Genomic DNA, 16,027 nt, shown 5'->3' on the forward strand with positions numbered 1-16,027 from the left:
CTTAGAATAAGGGGCTACCCATTTAAAACTGAGATGAGGAGGAATTTCTTATCTCAGAGGATTGTAAATCTGTGGAATTCGCTGCCTCAGAGAGCTGTGGAAGTTGAGACATTGAATATATTTAAGACAGAAATAGACAGTTTCTTAACCGGTACGGGAATAAGGGGTTATGGGGAGCGGGCAGAGAAGTGGATCTGAGTCCATGATCAGATCAGCCATGATTGTATTAAATGGTGGAGCAGGCTCGAGGGGCTATCTGGCCTTCTCCTGCTCCGATTTCTTATGTTCTTATGTTCCAAGGTTAACATGCAGGTACAGCAAGCAATATGAAGACAAATAGCATGTTAGCCTTTATTACAAGGGGGTTGGAGTACAGGAGTAAGGAAGCCTTGCTGCAGTTATATACGGCTTTGGTGAGACCATACCCAGAGTACTGTGTACAATTATTGCCTCCTTACCTAAGTAACGATATAATTGAGTTAGTGGGGGGTGTAACAGACGTTCATTTGATTGATTCCTGGGATGAAAGGATTGCCCTGTGAAGACGGATTGAGTAGACTGGATCTATATTCTCTGGAGTTCAGAAGAATGAGAGGGGATCTTATTGAAAAATACAAAATTCTGACAGGGCTTGACAGAGTCGATGCAGGGAGAATGTTTCCTCTGTCTGGGGAGTCGAGAACCAGGGGTCACATCCCAGAATAAGGGGTCGGCCATTTAGGACCAAGATGAGGAGAAACGTCTTCACTCAGAGGATGGTAAATCTCTGGAATTCTCTTCACCAGAGGGCTGTGGAGGCTCAGTCCTTGAGTATATTCAAGACAGAGATCGATGGATTTTTGAAGATTAAGGGATCAAGAGATCGGGCGGGAAAGTGGAAATGAGGTTGAAGATCAGCCATGACCTTATTGAATGGCGGAGTAGGCTCAAAGGGCCATAGAGCCTACGCCTGCTCCTATTTCTTTTGTTCTTATGCCCTCACGTCATCCCCCTCAGGCTGCGTCACATCCTCCACCGCCCATGGTCTCCCAGTCGGGGGAAATGAGACTAACCAGAATAACAATGTTGTAACTGTGAGAGTGCTGGTGGGTTTGGGGACTCTGTATCCATGGCATGTGTTACCATCCTGTGACATTCTGGTTTCAGGCGGTGTTCGACTGCGTGGTGACATCACTGAAGAATGTGTTGAACATTCTGATAGTCTACAAACTCTTCATGTTCATCTTCGCAGTAATTGCCGTGCAGCTCTTCAAGGGGAAGTTTTTCTACTGCACTGACAGCAGCAAGATGACCAAAAAGGAATGCAGGTGATGAAGGTCACTCATACTCCCAGAGTACCACACCTGGTCTCACACACTCGCGGAGTACCACACCTGGTCTCACACACTCGCGGAGTACCACACCTGGTCACACATACTCCCGGAGTACCACACCTGGTCACACACACTCCCAGAGTACCACACCTGGTCTCACACACTCGCGGAGTACCACACCTGGTCACACACACTCCCGGAGTACCACACCTGGTCACACACACTCCCAGAGTACCACACCTGGTCACACACACTCCCAGAGTACCACACCTGGTCTCACACACTCGCGGAGTACCACACCTGGTCACACACACTCCCGGAGTACCACACCTGGTCACACACACTCCCGGAGTACCACACCTGGTCACACACACTCCCGGAGTACCACACCTGGTCACACACACTCCCAGAGTACCACACCTGGTCACACACACTCCCAGAGTACCACACCTGGTCACACACACTCCCAGAGTACCACACCTGGTCACAAGCACTCCCAGAGTACCACAACTAGTCACACTGCGCTCCCAGCGTATCACACCTGGTCACACACACTCCCAGAGTACCACACCTGGTCACACACACTCCCAGAGTACCACACCTGGTAACACACACTCCCAGAGTACCACACCTGGTCACACACACTCCCAGAGTACCACACCTGGTCACACTGCACTCCCTGAGTACCACACCTGATCACACTGCACTCCCTGAGTACCACACCTGGTCACACGGCACTCCCTGAGTACAACACCTGGTCACACTGCACTCCCAGAGTACCACACCTGGTCACACTGCACTCCCAGAGTGCCACACCTGATCACACTGCACTCCCTGAGTACCACACCTGATCACACGGCACTCCCTGAGTACCACACCTGATCACACTGCACTCCCTGAGTACCACACCTGATCACACTGCACTCCCTGAGTACCACACCTGGTCACACTGCACTCCCAGAGTGCCACACCTGGTCACAAGCACTCCCAGAGTACCACACCTGATCACACTGCACTCCCTGAGTACCACACCTGGTCACACGGCACTCACTGAGTACCAAACCTGATCACACGGCACTCCCTGAATACCACACCTGGTCACACTGCACTCCCAAGTACCACACCTGATCACACACACTCGCAGAGTACCACACCTTGTCACACGGCACTCCCAGAGTGCCACACCTGGTCACACTGCACTCCCAGAGTATCACACCTGGTCACACTGCACTCCCAGAGTACCACACCTGCTCACGCTGCACTCTCAGAGTACCACACCTGGTCACACTGCACTCCCAAGTACCACACCTGATCACACACACTCCCAGAGTACCACACCTGGTCACACTGCACACCCACAGGACCACACCTGGTCACACTGCACTCCCAGAGTATCACACATGGTCACACTGCACTCCCAGAGTACCACACCTGCTCACACTGCACTCCCAGAGTACCACACCTGGTCACACTGCACTCCCAGAGTGCCACACCAGGTCACAGTGCACTCCCAGAGTACCACACCTGTTCACACTGCACTCTCAGAGTACAACAGCTGGTCACACACACTCCCAGAGTACCACACCTCGTCACAGAGCACTCCCAGAGTACCACACCTGGTAACACTGCACCCCTGAGCACCACATCTGATCACACACACTCCCCGAATACCACACCTGGTCACACACACTCCCAGCGTACCACACCTGGTCTCAGACACTACCAGAGTACCACACCTGGTCACACGCACTTCCAGAATATGGCACCAGGTCACACACACTCCCAGAGTACCACACCTGGTCACACACACACCGAGAGTTCCACACCTGCTCACACACGCTCCCATCGTACCACACCATGGTCGCACACACTCCCAGAGTACCACACCTGGTCACACACACTCCCAGAGTACCACACCTGGTCACACACACTCCCAGAGTACCACACCTGGTCACACACACACCCAGAGTACCACACCTGGTCACACACACTCCCAGAGTACCACACCTGGTCTCACACACTACCAGAGTACCACACCTGGTCACACGCACTTCCAGAATATGGCACCAGGTCACACACACTCCCAGAGTACCACACCTGATCACATTCACTCCGAGAGTACCACAACTGGTCACACGCACTCCCAGAATACAACACCTGGTATCACACACTCCCAGAGCACCACACCTATTCTCACACACTCCCAGCATACCACACCTGGTCACACACACAACTAGAGTACCAAACCTGTTAACACACACTCCCAGTGTACCACAGCTGGTCACACTGCACCCACAGTGTAGCACACCTGATCACACACACTGCCAGAGTACCACACCTGGTCACACACAGTCCCAGAGTACCACAGCTGGTCACTCACACTCCCAGAGTACCACACCTGGTCACAAACACTCCCAGAGTACCGCTCCTGGTCACACACACACCCAGAGTACCACATCTGGTCACACACACAACTAGAGTACCAAACCTGTTAAGACACACACCCAGTGTACCACAGCTGGTCACACTGCACCCACAGATAACCACATCTGGTCACACTGCACTCCAAGAGTCCCACACCTGGTCACACACACTCCCAGAGTACCACACCTGGTCTGACACACTCCCAGAGTACAACACCTGCTCGCACACACTCCCAGAGTACCACACCTGGTCACACACATTCCCCGAGTATCACACCTGGTCACACACAGTCCCAGAGTACCACACCTGGTCACAAATACTCCCAGAGTACCACACCTTGTCACACACACACCCAGAGTACCACACCTGGTTACACACACTCCCAGAGTACCACACCTGGTCCCATTGCACTCCCAGAGTACCACACCTGGTCACAAATACTCCCAGAGTACCACACCAGGTCACAAACACTCCCAGAGTACCACACCTGGTCACACACACACCGAGAGTTCCACACCTGCTCACACACGCTCCCATCGTACCACACCTGGTCGCACACACTCCCAGATTACCACACCTGGTCACACACACTCCCAGAGTACCACACCTGGTCACACACACTCCCAGAGTACCACACCTGGTCACACACACTCCCAGAGTACCACACCTGGTCACACACACTCCCAAGGTACCACACCTGGTCACACACAGGTCCAGAGTATGACACCTGATCACACATACTCCCAGAGTGCCACATCTGGTATCACACATACTCCCAGAGTACCACACCTATTCTCACACACTCCCAGCGTACCACACCTGGTCTCACACACTCCCAGACCAGCACACCAGGTCACAGACACTCCCAGATTACCATACCTGATCACACTGCATTCCCAGCGTACCACACCTGGTCACACACACTCCCAGAGTACCACACCTGGTCACGCACACGCCCAGAGTAACTCACCTGGTCACACTGCATTCCCAGAGTACCACACCTGGTCACACTGCACGCCCAGAGTACCACACCTGGTCACACTGCACTCCCAGAGTACCACACTTGGTCACACTGCACTCCCAGAGTGCCACACCAGGTCACTCACACACCCACAGTACCACACCTGGTCACAGTGCACTTCAAGAGTACCACATCTGTTCACACTGCACTCTCAGAGTATAACTGCTGGTCACACACACTCCCAGAGTACCACACCTGGTCACAGTGCACTCCCAGAGTACCACACCTGATCACACTGCACTCCCAGAGTGCCACACGAGGTCACTCATACTCCCAGATTATCACAACTGGTAACACTGCACCCCTGAGCACCACATCTGATTACACACACTCCCCAAATACCACACCTGGTCACACTGCATTCCCAGCGTACCACACCTGGTCACACACACTCCCAGAGTACCACACCTGGTCACGTACACACCCAGAGTAACTCACCTGGTCACATGCACTCACAGTGTACCACACCTGGTCACACACACTCCCCGAGTACCACACCTGGTCACACACACTCCCAGAATACCACACCTGATCACACACACTCCCAGAGTACCACACCTGGTCACACACATTCCCAGAGCACCACATCTGATCACACCGCACTCCCAGAGTACCACACTTGATCACAGTGCACTCCCAGAGTAACACACCTGCTCACACACACTCCCAGAGTACCACACCTGGTCACACACTCTCCCCGAGTACCACACCTGGTCACACAGACTCCCAGAGTACCACGCCTGGTCACTCTGCACTCCCAGAGTACCACACCTGGTCACACTGCACTCCTGGTTAACACATCTGGTCACACGGCATTCCCAGGGAACCACACCTAGTCACATACACACCCAGAGTACCACATCTGTTCTCACACACTCCCAGAGTACCACACCTGATCACTCACACTCCCTGAATACCACACCTGTTCACACACACTCCCAGAGTACCACACCTGGTCTCACACACTCCTAGATTACCAAACCTGGTCACACACACCCCAAGTGTACCACAGCTGGTCACACACATTCCCAGAGCACCACATCTGATCACACCGCACTCCTAGAGTACCACACTTGATCACAGTGCACTCTAAGAGTAACACACCTGCTCACACACACTCCCAGAGTACCACACCTGGTCACTCTGCACTCCCAGAGTACCACACCTGGTCACACTGCACTCCCGGTTAACACATCTGGTCACACTGCATTCCCAGGGAACCACACCTAGTCACATACACACCCAGAGTACCACACCTGGTCTCACACACTCCCAGAGTACCTCACCTGCTCACTCACACTCCCCGAATGCCACACCTGGTCACACACACTCCCAGAGTACCACACCTGGTCTCACACACTCCTAGAGTATCAAACCTGGTCACACACACCCCAAGTGTACCACAGCTGGTCACACTGCACCCGCAGATTACCACATCTGATCACACACACTCCCATTGTACCACAGCTGGTCACACTGCACCCACAAAGTAGCACACCTGATCACACACACTGCCAGAGTACCACACCTGGTCACACACAGTCCCAGAGTACCACAGCTGGTCACTCACACTCCCACAGTACCACACCTGGTCACAAACACTCCCAGAGTACCGCACCTGGTCACACTGCACACCCAGAGTACCGCTCCTGGTCACTCACACTCCCAGAGTACCACATCTGGTCACACACACTCCCCGAATATAACACATGGTCCCACACACTCCCAGAGTACCACACCTGGTCACACACACAACTAGAGTACCAAACCTGTTAACACACACACCCAGTGTACCACAGACGGTCACACTGCACCCACAGATAACCACATCTGGTCACACTGCACTCCAAGAGTCCCACACCTGGTCACAAATACTCCCAGAGTACCACACCTGGTCACACACACACCGAACGTTCCACACCTGCTCACACGCGCTCCCATCATACCACACTTGGTCATAAACACTCCCAGAGTACCACACCTGGTCGCACACACTCCCAGAGTACCACACCTGGTCACACACACTCCCAGAGTACCACACCTGGTCACACACACTCCCAGAGTACCACACCTGGTCACAAACACTCCCAGAGTACCACACCTGGTCGCACTGCACACCCAGAGTACCGCTCCTGGTCACACACACACCCAGAGTACCACATCTGGTCACACACACAACTAGAGTACCAAACCTATTAAGACACACACCCAGTGTACCACAGCTGGTCACACTGCACCCACAGATAACCACATCTGGTCACACTGCACTCCAAGAGTCCCGCACCTGATTACACACACTCCCAGAGTACCACACCTGGTCTGACACACTCCCAGATTACCACACCTGCTCGCACACACTCCCAGAGTACCACACCTGGTCACACACATTCCCCGAGTACCACACCTGATCACACACACTCCCAGAGTACCACACCTGGTCACACACACTCCCAGAGAAGCACACCTGGTCATACACACTCCCAGAGTACCACACCTGGTCACAGTGCACTCCCAGAGTGCCACACGAGGTCACTCGCTCCCAGAGTACCACAACTGGTAACACTGCACCCCTGAGCACCACATCAGATCACACACACTCCCCAAATACCACACCTGGTCACACTGCATTCCCAGCGTACCACACCTGGTCACACACACTCCCAGAGTACCACACCTGGTCACGTACACACCCAGAGTAACTCACCTGGTCACATGCACTCACAGTGTACCACACCTGGTCACACACACTCCCCGAGTACCACACCTGGTCACACACACTCCCAGAATACCACACCTGATCACACACACTCCCAGAGTACCACACCTGGTCACACACATTCCCAGAGCACCACATCTGATCACACCGCACTCCCAGAGTACCACACTTGATCACAGTGCACTCCCAGAGTAACACACCTGCTCACACACACTCCCAGAGTACCACACCTGGTCTCACACACTCGCGGAGTACCACACCTGGTCACACACACTCCCGGAGTACCACACCTGGTCACACACACTCCCGGAATACCACACCTGGTCACACACACTCGCGGAGTCCCACACCTGGTCACACACACTCCCAGAGTACCACACCTGGTCTCACACACTCGCGGAGTACCACACCTGGTCACACACACTCCCGGAGTACCACACCTGGTCACACACACTCCCGGAGTACCACACCTGGTCACACACACTCCCGGAGTACCACACCTGGTCACACACACTCCCAGAGTACCACACCTGGTCACACACACTCCCAGAGTACCACACCTGGTCACACACACTCCCAGAGTACCACACCTGGTCACAAGCACTCCCAGAGTACCACAACTAGTCACACTGCGCTCCCAGCGTATCACACCTGGTCACACACACTCCCAGAGTACCACACCTGGTCACACACACTCCAAGAGTACCAGACCTGGTCACACACACTCCCAGAGTACCACACCTGGTCACACACACTCCCAGAGTACCACACCTGGTCACACTGCACTCCCTGAGTACCACACCTGATCACACTGCACTCCCTGAGTACCACACCTGGTCACACGGCACTCCCTGAGTACCACACCTGGTCACACTGCACTCCCAGAGTACCACACCTGGTCACACTGCACTCCCAGAGTGCCACACCTGATCACACTGCACTCCCTGAGTACCACACCTGATCACACGGCACTCCCTGAGTACCACACCTGATCACACTGCACTCCCTGAGTACCACACCTGATCACACTGCACTCCCTGAGTACCACACCTGGTCACACTGCACTCCCAGAGTGCCACACCTGGTCACAAGCACTCCCAGAGTACCACACCTGATCACACTGCACTCCCTGAGTACCACACCTGGTCACACGGCACTCACTGAGTACCAAACCTGATCACACGGCACTCCCTGAATACCACACCTGGTCACACTGCACTCCCAAGTACCACACCTGATCACACACACTCGCAGAGTACCACACCTTGTCACACGGCACTCCCAGAGTGCCACACCTGGTCACACTGCACTCCCAGAGTATCACACCTGGTCACACTGCACTCCCAGAGTACCACACCTGCTCACACTGCACTCTCAGAGTACCACACCTGGTCACACTGCACTCCCAAGTACCACACCTGATCACACACACTCCCAGAGTACCACACCTGGTCACACTGCACACCCACAGGACCACACCTGGTCACACTGCACTCCCAGAGTATCACACATGGTCACACTGCACTCCCAGAGTACCACACCTGCTCACACTGCACTCCCAGAGTACCACACCTGGTCACACTGCACTCCCAGAGTGCCACACCAGGTCACAGTGCACTCCCAGAGTACCACACCTGTTCACACTGCACTCTCAGAGTACAACAGCTGGTCACACACACTCCCAGAGTACCACACCTCGTCACAGAGCACTCCCAGAGTACCACACCTGGTAACACTGCACCCCTGAGCACCACATCTGATCACACACACTCCCCGAATACCACACCTGGTCACACACACTCCCAGCGTACCACACCTGTACTCAGACACTACCAGAGTACCACACCTGGTCACACGCACTTCCAGAATATGGCACCAGGTCACACACACTCCCAGAGTACCACACCTGGTCACACACACACCGAGAGTTCCACACCTGCTCACACACGCTCCCATCGTACCACACCTGGTCGCACACACTCCAAGAGTACCACACCTGGTCACACACACTCCCAGAGTACCACACCTGGTCACACACACTCCCAGAGTACCACACCTGGTCACACACACACCCAGAGTACCACACCTGGTCACACACACTCCCAGAGTACCACACCTGGTCTCACACACTACCAGAGTACCACACCTGGTCACACGCACTTCCAGAATATGGCACCAGGTCACACACACTCCCAGAGTACCACACCTGATCACATTCACTCCCAGAGTACCACAACTGGTCACACGCACTCCCAGAATACAACACCTGGTATCACACACTCCCAGAGCACCACACCTATTCTCACACACTCCCAGCATACCACACCTGGTCACACACACAACTAGAGTACCAAACCTGTTAACACACACTCCCAGTGTACCACAGCTGGTCACACTGCACCCACATTGTAGCACACCTGATCACACACACTGCCAGAGTACCACACCTGGTCACACACAGTCCCAGAGTACCACAGCTGGTCACTCACACTCCCAGAGTACCACACCTGGTCACAAACACTCCCAGAGTACCGCCCCTGGTCACACACACACCCAGAGTACCACATCTGGTCACACACACAACTAGAGTACCAAACCTGTTAAGACACACACCCAGTGTACCACAGCTGGTCACACTGCACCCACAGATAACCACATCTGGTCACACTGCACTCCAAGAGTCCCACACCTGGTCACACACACTCCCAGAGTACCACACCTGGTCTGACACACTCCCAGAGTACCACACCTGCTCGCACACACTCCCAGAGTACCACACCTGGTCACACACATTCCCCGAGTATCACACCTGGTCACACACAGTCCCAGAGTACCACACCTGGTCACAAATACTCCCAGAGTACCACACCTTGTCACACACACACCCAGAGTACCACACCTGGTCACACACACTCCCAGAGTACCACACCTGGTCCCATTGCACTCCCAGAGTACCACACCTGGTCACAAATACTCCCAGAGTACCACACCTGGTCACAAACACTCCCAGAGTACCACACCTGGTCACACACACACCGAGAGTTCCACACCTGCTCACACACGCTCCCATCGTACCACACCTGGTCGCACACACTCCCAGAGTACCACACCTGGTCACACACACTCCCAGAGTACCACACCTGGTCACACACACTCCCAGAGTACCACACCTGGTCACACACACTCCCAGAGTACCACACCTGGTCACACACACTCCCAAGGTACCACACCTGGTCACACACAGGTCCAGAGTATGACACCTGATCACACATACTCCCAGAGTGCCACATCTGGTATCACACATACTCCCAGAGTACCACACCTATTCTCACACACTCCCAGCGTACCACACCTGGTCTCACACACTCCCAGACCAGCACACCAGGTCACACACACTCCCAGATTACCATACCTGGTCACACTGCATTCCCAGCGTACCACACCTGGTCACACACACTCCCAGAGTACCACACCTGGTCACGCACACGCCCAGAGTAACTCACCTGGTCACACTGCATTCCCAGAGTACCACACCTGGTCACACTGCACTCCCAGAGTACCACACCTGGTCACTCACACACCCACAGTACCACACCTGGTCACAGTGCACTTCAAGAGTACCACATCTGTTCACACTGCACTCTCAGAGTATAACTGCTGGTCACACACACTCCCAGAGTACCACACCTGGTCACAGTGCACTCCCAGAGTACCACACCTGATCACACTGCACTCCCAGAGTGCCACACGAGGTCACTCATACTCCCAGATTATCACAACTGGTAACACTGCACCCCTGAGCACCACATCTGATTACACACACTCCCCAAATACCACACCTGGTCACACTGCATTCCCAGCGTACCACACCTGGTCACACACACTCCCAGAGTACAACACCTGGTCACGTACACACCCAGAGTAACTCACCTGGTCACATGCACTCACAGTGTACCACACCTGGTCACACACACTCCCCGAGTACCACACCTGGTCACACACACTCCCAGAATACCACACCTGATCACACACACTCCCAGAGTACCACACCTGGTCACACACATTCCCAGAGCACCACATCTGGTCACACCGCACTCCCAGAGTACCACACTTGATCACAGTGCACTCCCAGAGTAACACACCTGCTCACACACACTCCCAGAGTACCACACCTGGTCACACACTCTCCCCGAGTACCACACCTGGTCACACAGACTCCCAGAGTACCACGCCTGGTCACTCTGCACTCCCAGAGTACCACACCTGGTCACACTGCACTCCTGGTTAACACATCTGGTCACACGGCATTCCCAGGGAACCACACCTAGTCACATACACACCCAGAGTACCACATCTGTTCTCACACACTCCCAGAGTACCACACCTGATCACTCACACTCCCTGAATACCACACCTGTTCACACACACTCCCAGAGTACCACACCTGGTCTCACACACTCCTAGATTACCAAACCTGGTCACACACACCCCAAGTGTACCACAGCTGGTCACACACATTCCCAGAGCACCACATCTGATCACACCGCACTCCTAGAGTACCACACTTGATCACAGTGCACTCTAAGAGTAACACACCTGCTCACACACACTCCCAGAGTACCACACCTGGTCACTCTGCACTCCCAGAGTACCACACCTGGTCACACTGCACTCCCGGTTAACACATCTGGTCACACTGCATTCCCAGGGAACCACACCTAGTCACATACACACCCAGAGTACCACACCTGGTCTCACACACTCCCAGAGTACCTCACCTGATCACTCACACTCCCCGAATGCCACACCTGGTCACACACACTCCCAGAGTACCACACCTGGTCTCACACACTCCTAGAGTATCAAACCTGGTCACACACACCCCAAGTGTACCACAGCTGGTCACACTGCACCCGCAGATTACCACATCTGATCACACACACTCCCATTGTACCACAGCTGGTCACACTGCACCCACAAAGTAGCACACCTGATCACACACACTGCCAGAGTACCACACCTGGTCACACACAGTCCCAGAGTACCACAGCTGGTCACTCACACTCCCACAGTACCACACCTGGTCACAAACACTCCCAGAGTACCGCACCTGGTCACACTGCACACCCAGAGTACCGCTCCTGGTCACTCACACTCCCAGAGTACCACATCTGGTCACACACACTCCCCGAATATAACACATGGTCCCACACACTCCCAGAGTACCACACCTGGTCACACACACAACTAGAGTACCAAACCTGTTAACACACACACCCAGTGTACCACAGACGGTCACACTGCACCCACAGATAACCACATCTGGTCACACTGCACTCCAAGAGTCCCACACCTGGTCACAAATACTCCCAGAGCACCACACCTGGTCACACACACACCGAACGTTCCACACCTGCTCACACGCGCTCCCATCATACCACACTTGGTCATAAACACTCCCAGAGTACCACACCTGGTCGCACACACTCCCAGAGTACCACACCTGGTCACACACACTCCCAGAGTACCACACCTGGTCACACACACTCCCAGAGTACCACACCTGGTCACAAACACTCCCAGAGTACCACACCTGGTCGCACTGCACACCCAGAGTACCGCTCCTGGTCACACACACACCCAGAGTACCACATCTGGTCACACACACAACTAGAGTACCAAACCTATTAAGACACACACCCAGTGTACCACAGCTGGTCACACTGCACCCACAGATAACCACATCTGGTCACACTGCACTCCAAGAGTCCCGCACCTGATTACACACACTCCCAGAGTACCACACCTGGTCTGACACACTCCCAGATTACCACACCTGCTCGCACACACTCCCAGAGTACCACACCTGGTCACACACATTCCCCGAGTACCACACCTGATCACACACACTCCCAGAGTACCACACCTGGTCACACACACTCCCAGAGTACCACACCTGGTCCCATTGCACTCCCAGAGTACCACACCTGGTCACAAATACACCCAGAGTACCACACCTGGTCACAAATACTCCCAGAGTACCACACCTGGTCATTAACACTCCCAGAGTACCACACCTGGTCGCACACACTCCCAGAGAAGCACACCTGGTCACACACACTCCCAGAGTACCACACCTGGTCACAGTGCACTCCCAGAGTGCCACACGAGGTCACTCACACTCCCAGAGTACCACAACTGGTAACACTGCACCCCTGAGCACCACATCAGATCACACACACTCCCCAAATACCACACCTGGTCACACTGCATTCCCAGCGTACCACACCTGGTCACACACACTCCCAGAGTACCACACCTGGTCACGTACACACCCAGAGTAACTCACCTGGTCACATGCACTCACAGTGTACCACACCTGGTCACACACACTCCCCGAGTACCACACCTGGTCACACACACTCCCAGAATACCACACCTGATCACACACACTCCCAGAGTACCACACCTGGTCACACACATTCCCAGAGCACCACATCTGATCACACCGCACTCCCAGAGTACCACACTTGATCACAGTGCACTCCCAGAGTAACACACCTGCTCACACACACTCCCAGAGTACCACACCTGGTCTCACACACTCGCGGAGTACCACACCTGGTCACACACACTCCCGGAGTACCACACCTGGTCACACACACTCCCGGAATACCACACCTGGTCACACACACTCGCGGAGTACCACACCTGGTCACACACACTCCCAGAGTACCACACCTGGTCTCACACACTCGCGGAGTACCACACCTGGTCACACACACTCCCGGAGTACCACACCTGGTCACACACACTCCCGGAGTACCACACCTGGTCACACACACTCCCGGAGTACCACACCTGGTCACACACACTCCCAGAGTACCACACCTGGTCACACACACTCCCAGAGTACCACACCTGGTCACACACACTCCCAGAGTACCACACCTGGTCACAAGCACTCCCAGAGTACCACAACTAGTCACACTGCGCTCCCAGCGTATCACACCTGGTCACACACACTCCCAGAGTACCACACCTGGTCACACACACTCCAAGAGTACCAGACCTGGTCACACACACTCCCAGAGTACCACACCTGATCACACACACTCCCAGAGTACCACACCTGGTCACACTGCACACCCACAGGACCACACCTGGTCACACTGCACTCCCAGAGTATCACACCTGGTCACACTGCACTCCCAGAGTAACACACCTGCTCACACTGCACTCCCAGAGTACCACACCTGGTCACACTGCACTCCCAGAGTGCCACACCAGGTCACAGTGCACTCCCAGAGTACCACACCTGTTCACACTGCACTCTCAGAGTACCACAGCTGGTCACACACACTCCCAGAGTACCACACCTCATCACAGTGCACCTCCAGAGTGCCACACCTGGTCTCAGTGCACTCCCAGAGTACCACACCTGTTCACAGAGCACTCTCAGAGTACCACACCTGGTAACACTGCACCCCTGAGCACCACATCTGATCACACACACTCCCCGAATACCACACCTGGTCACACACACTCCCAGAGTACCACACCTGGTCACAAATACTCCCAGAGTACCACACCTCGTCATAAACATTCCCAGAGTACCACACCTGGTCGCACACACTCCCAGAGTACCACAGCTGGTCACACACACTCCCAGAGTACCACACCTGGTCTCATACACTCCTAGAGTATCAAACCTGGTCACACACACCCCAAGTGTACCACAGCTGGTCACACTGCACCCGCAGATTACCACATCTGATCACACACACTCCCATTGTACCACAGCTGGTCACACTGCACCCACAGAGTAGCACACCTGATCACACACACTCCAAGAGTCCCACACCTGGTCACACACACTCCCAGAGTACCACACCTGGTCTGACACACTCCCAGAGTACCACACCTGCTCGCACACACTCCCAGAGTACCACACCTGGTCACACACATTCCCCGAGTACCACACCTGGTCACACACACTCCCAGAGTATCACACCTGGTCACACACAGTCCCAGAGTACCACACCTGGTCACAAATACTCCCAGAGTACCACACCTGGTCACACACTCTCCCAGAGTACCACACCTTGTCACACACACTCCCAGAGTACCACACCTGGTCCCATTGCACTCTCAGAGTACCACACCTTTTCACAAATACTCCCAGAGTACCACACCTGGTCATAAACATTCCCAGAGTACCACACCTGGTCGCACACACTCCCAGAGTACCACAGCTGGTCACACACACTCCCAGAGTACCACACCTGGTCACAAACACTCGCAGAGTACCACACCTGGTCACAAACACTCCCAGAGTACCACACCTGGTCACACACACACCGAGCGTTCCACACCTGCTCACACACGCTCCCATCGTACCACACTTGGTCTTAAACACTCCCAGATTACCACACCTGGTCGCACACACTCCCAGAGTACCACACCTGGTCACACACACTCCCAGAGTACCACACCTGGTCTCACACACTCGCGGAGTACCACACCTGGTCACACACACTCCCGGAGTACCAC

The 16,027-nt window shown here is 54.5% G+C and overlaps 1 protein-coding gene across 1 annotated transcript in view; it reads left to right on the forward strand.

Moving 5' to 3' along the window:
- The first annotated feature begins 1,200 nt into the window (after window positions 1–1,200).
- Window positions 1,201–16,027, forward strand: part of LOC139268197 (probable voltage-dependent R-type calcium channel subunit alpha-1E) — a 952,421-nt gene continuing 937,594 nt past the window's right edge. Inside the window, exon 1 of the mRNA XM_070886246.1 lies at window positions 1,201–1,307. Coding sequence (XP_070742347.1) covers window positions 1,216–1,307 — 92 coding nt within the window. The 5' untranslated portion in view covers window positions 1,201–1,215. The remainder of the gene's footprint in view (window positions 1,308–16,027) is intronic.

Source organism: Pristiophorus japonicus, chromosome 8 (genome assembly GCF_044704955.1).
Source record: "Pristiophorus japonicus isolate sPriJap1 chromosome 8, sPriJap1.hap1, whole genome shotgun sequence".
NCBI lineage: Eukaryota > Metazoa > Chordata > Chondrichthyes > Pristiophoridae > Pristiophorus > Pristiophorus japonicus.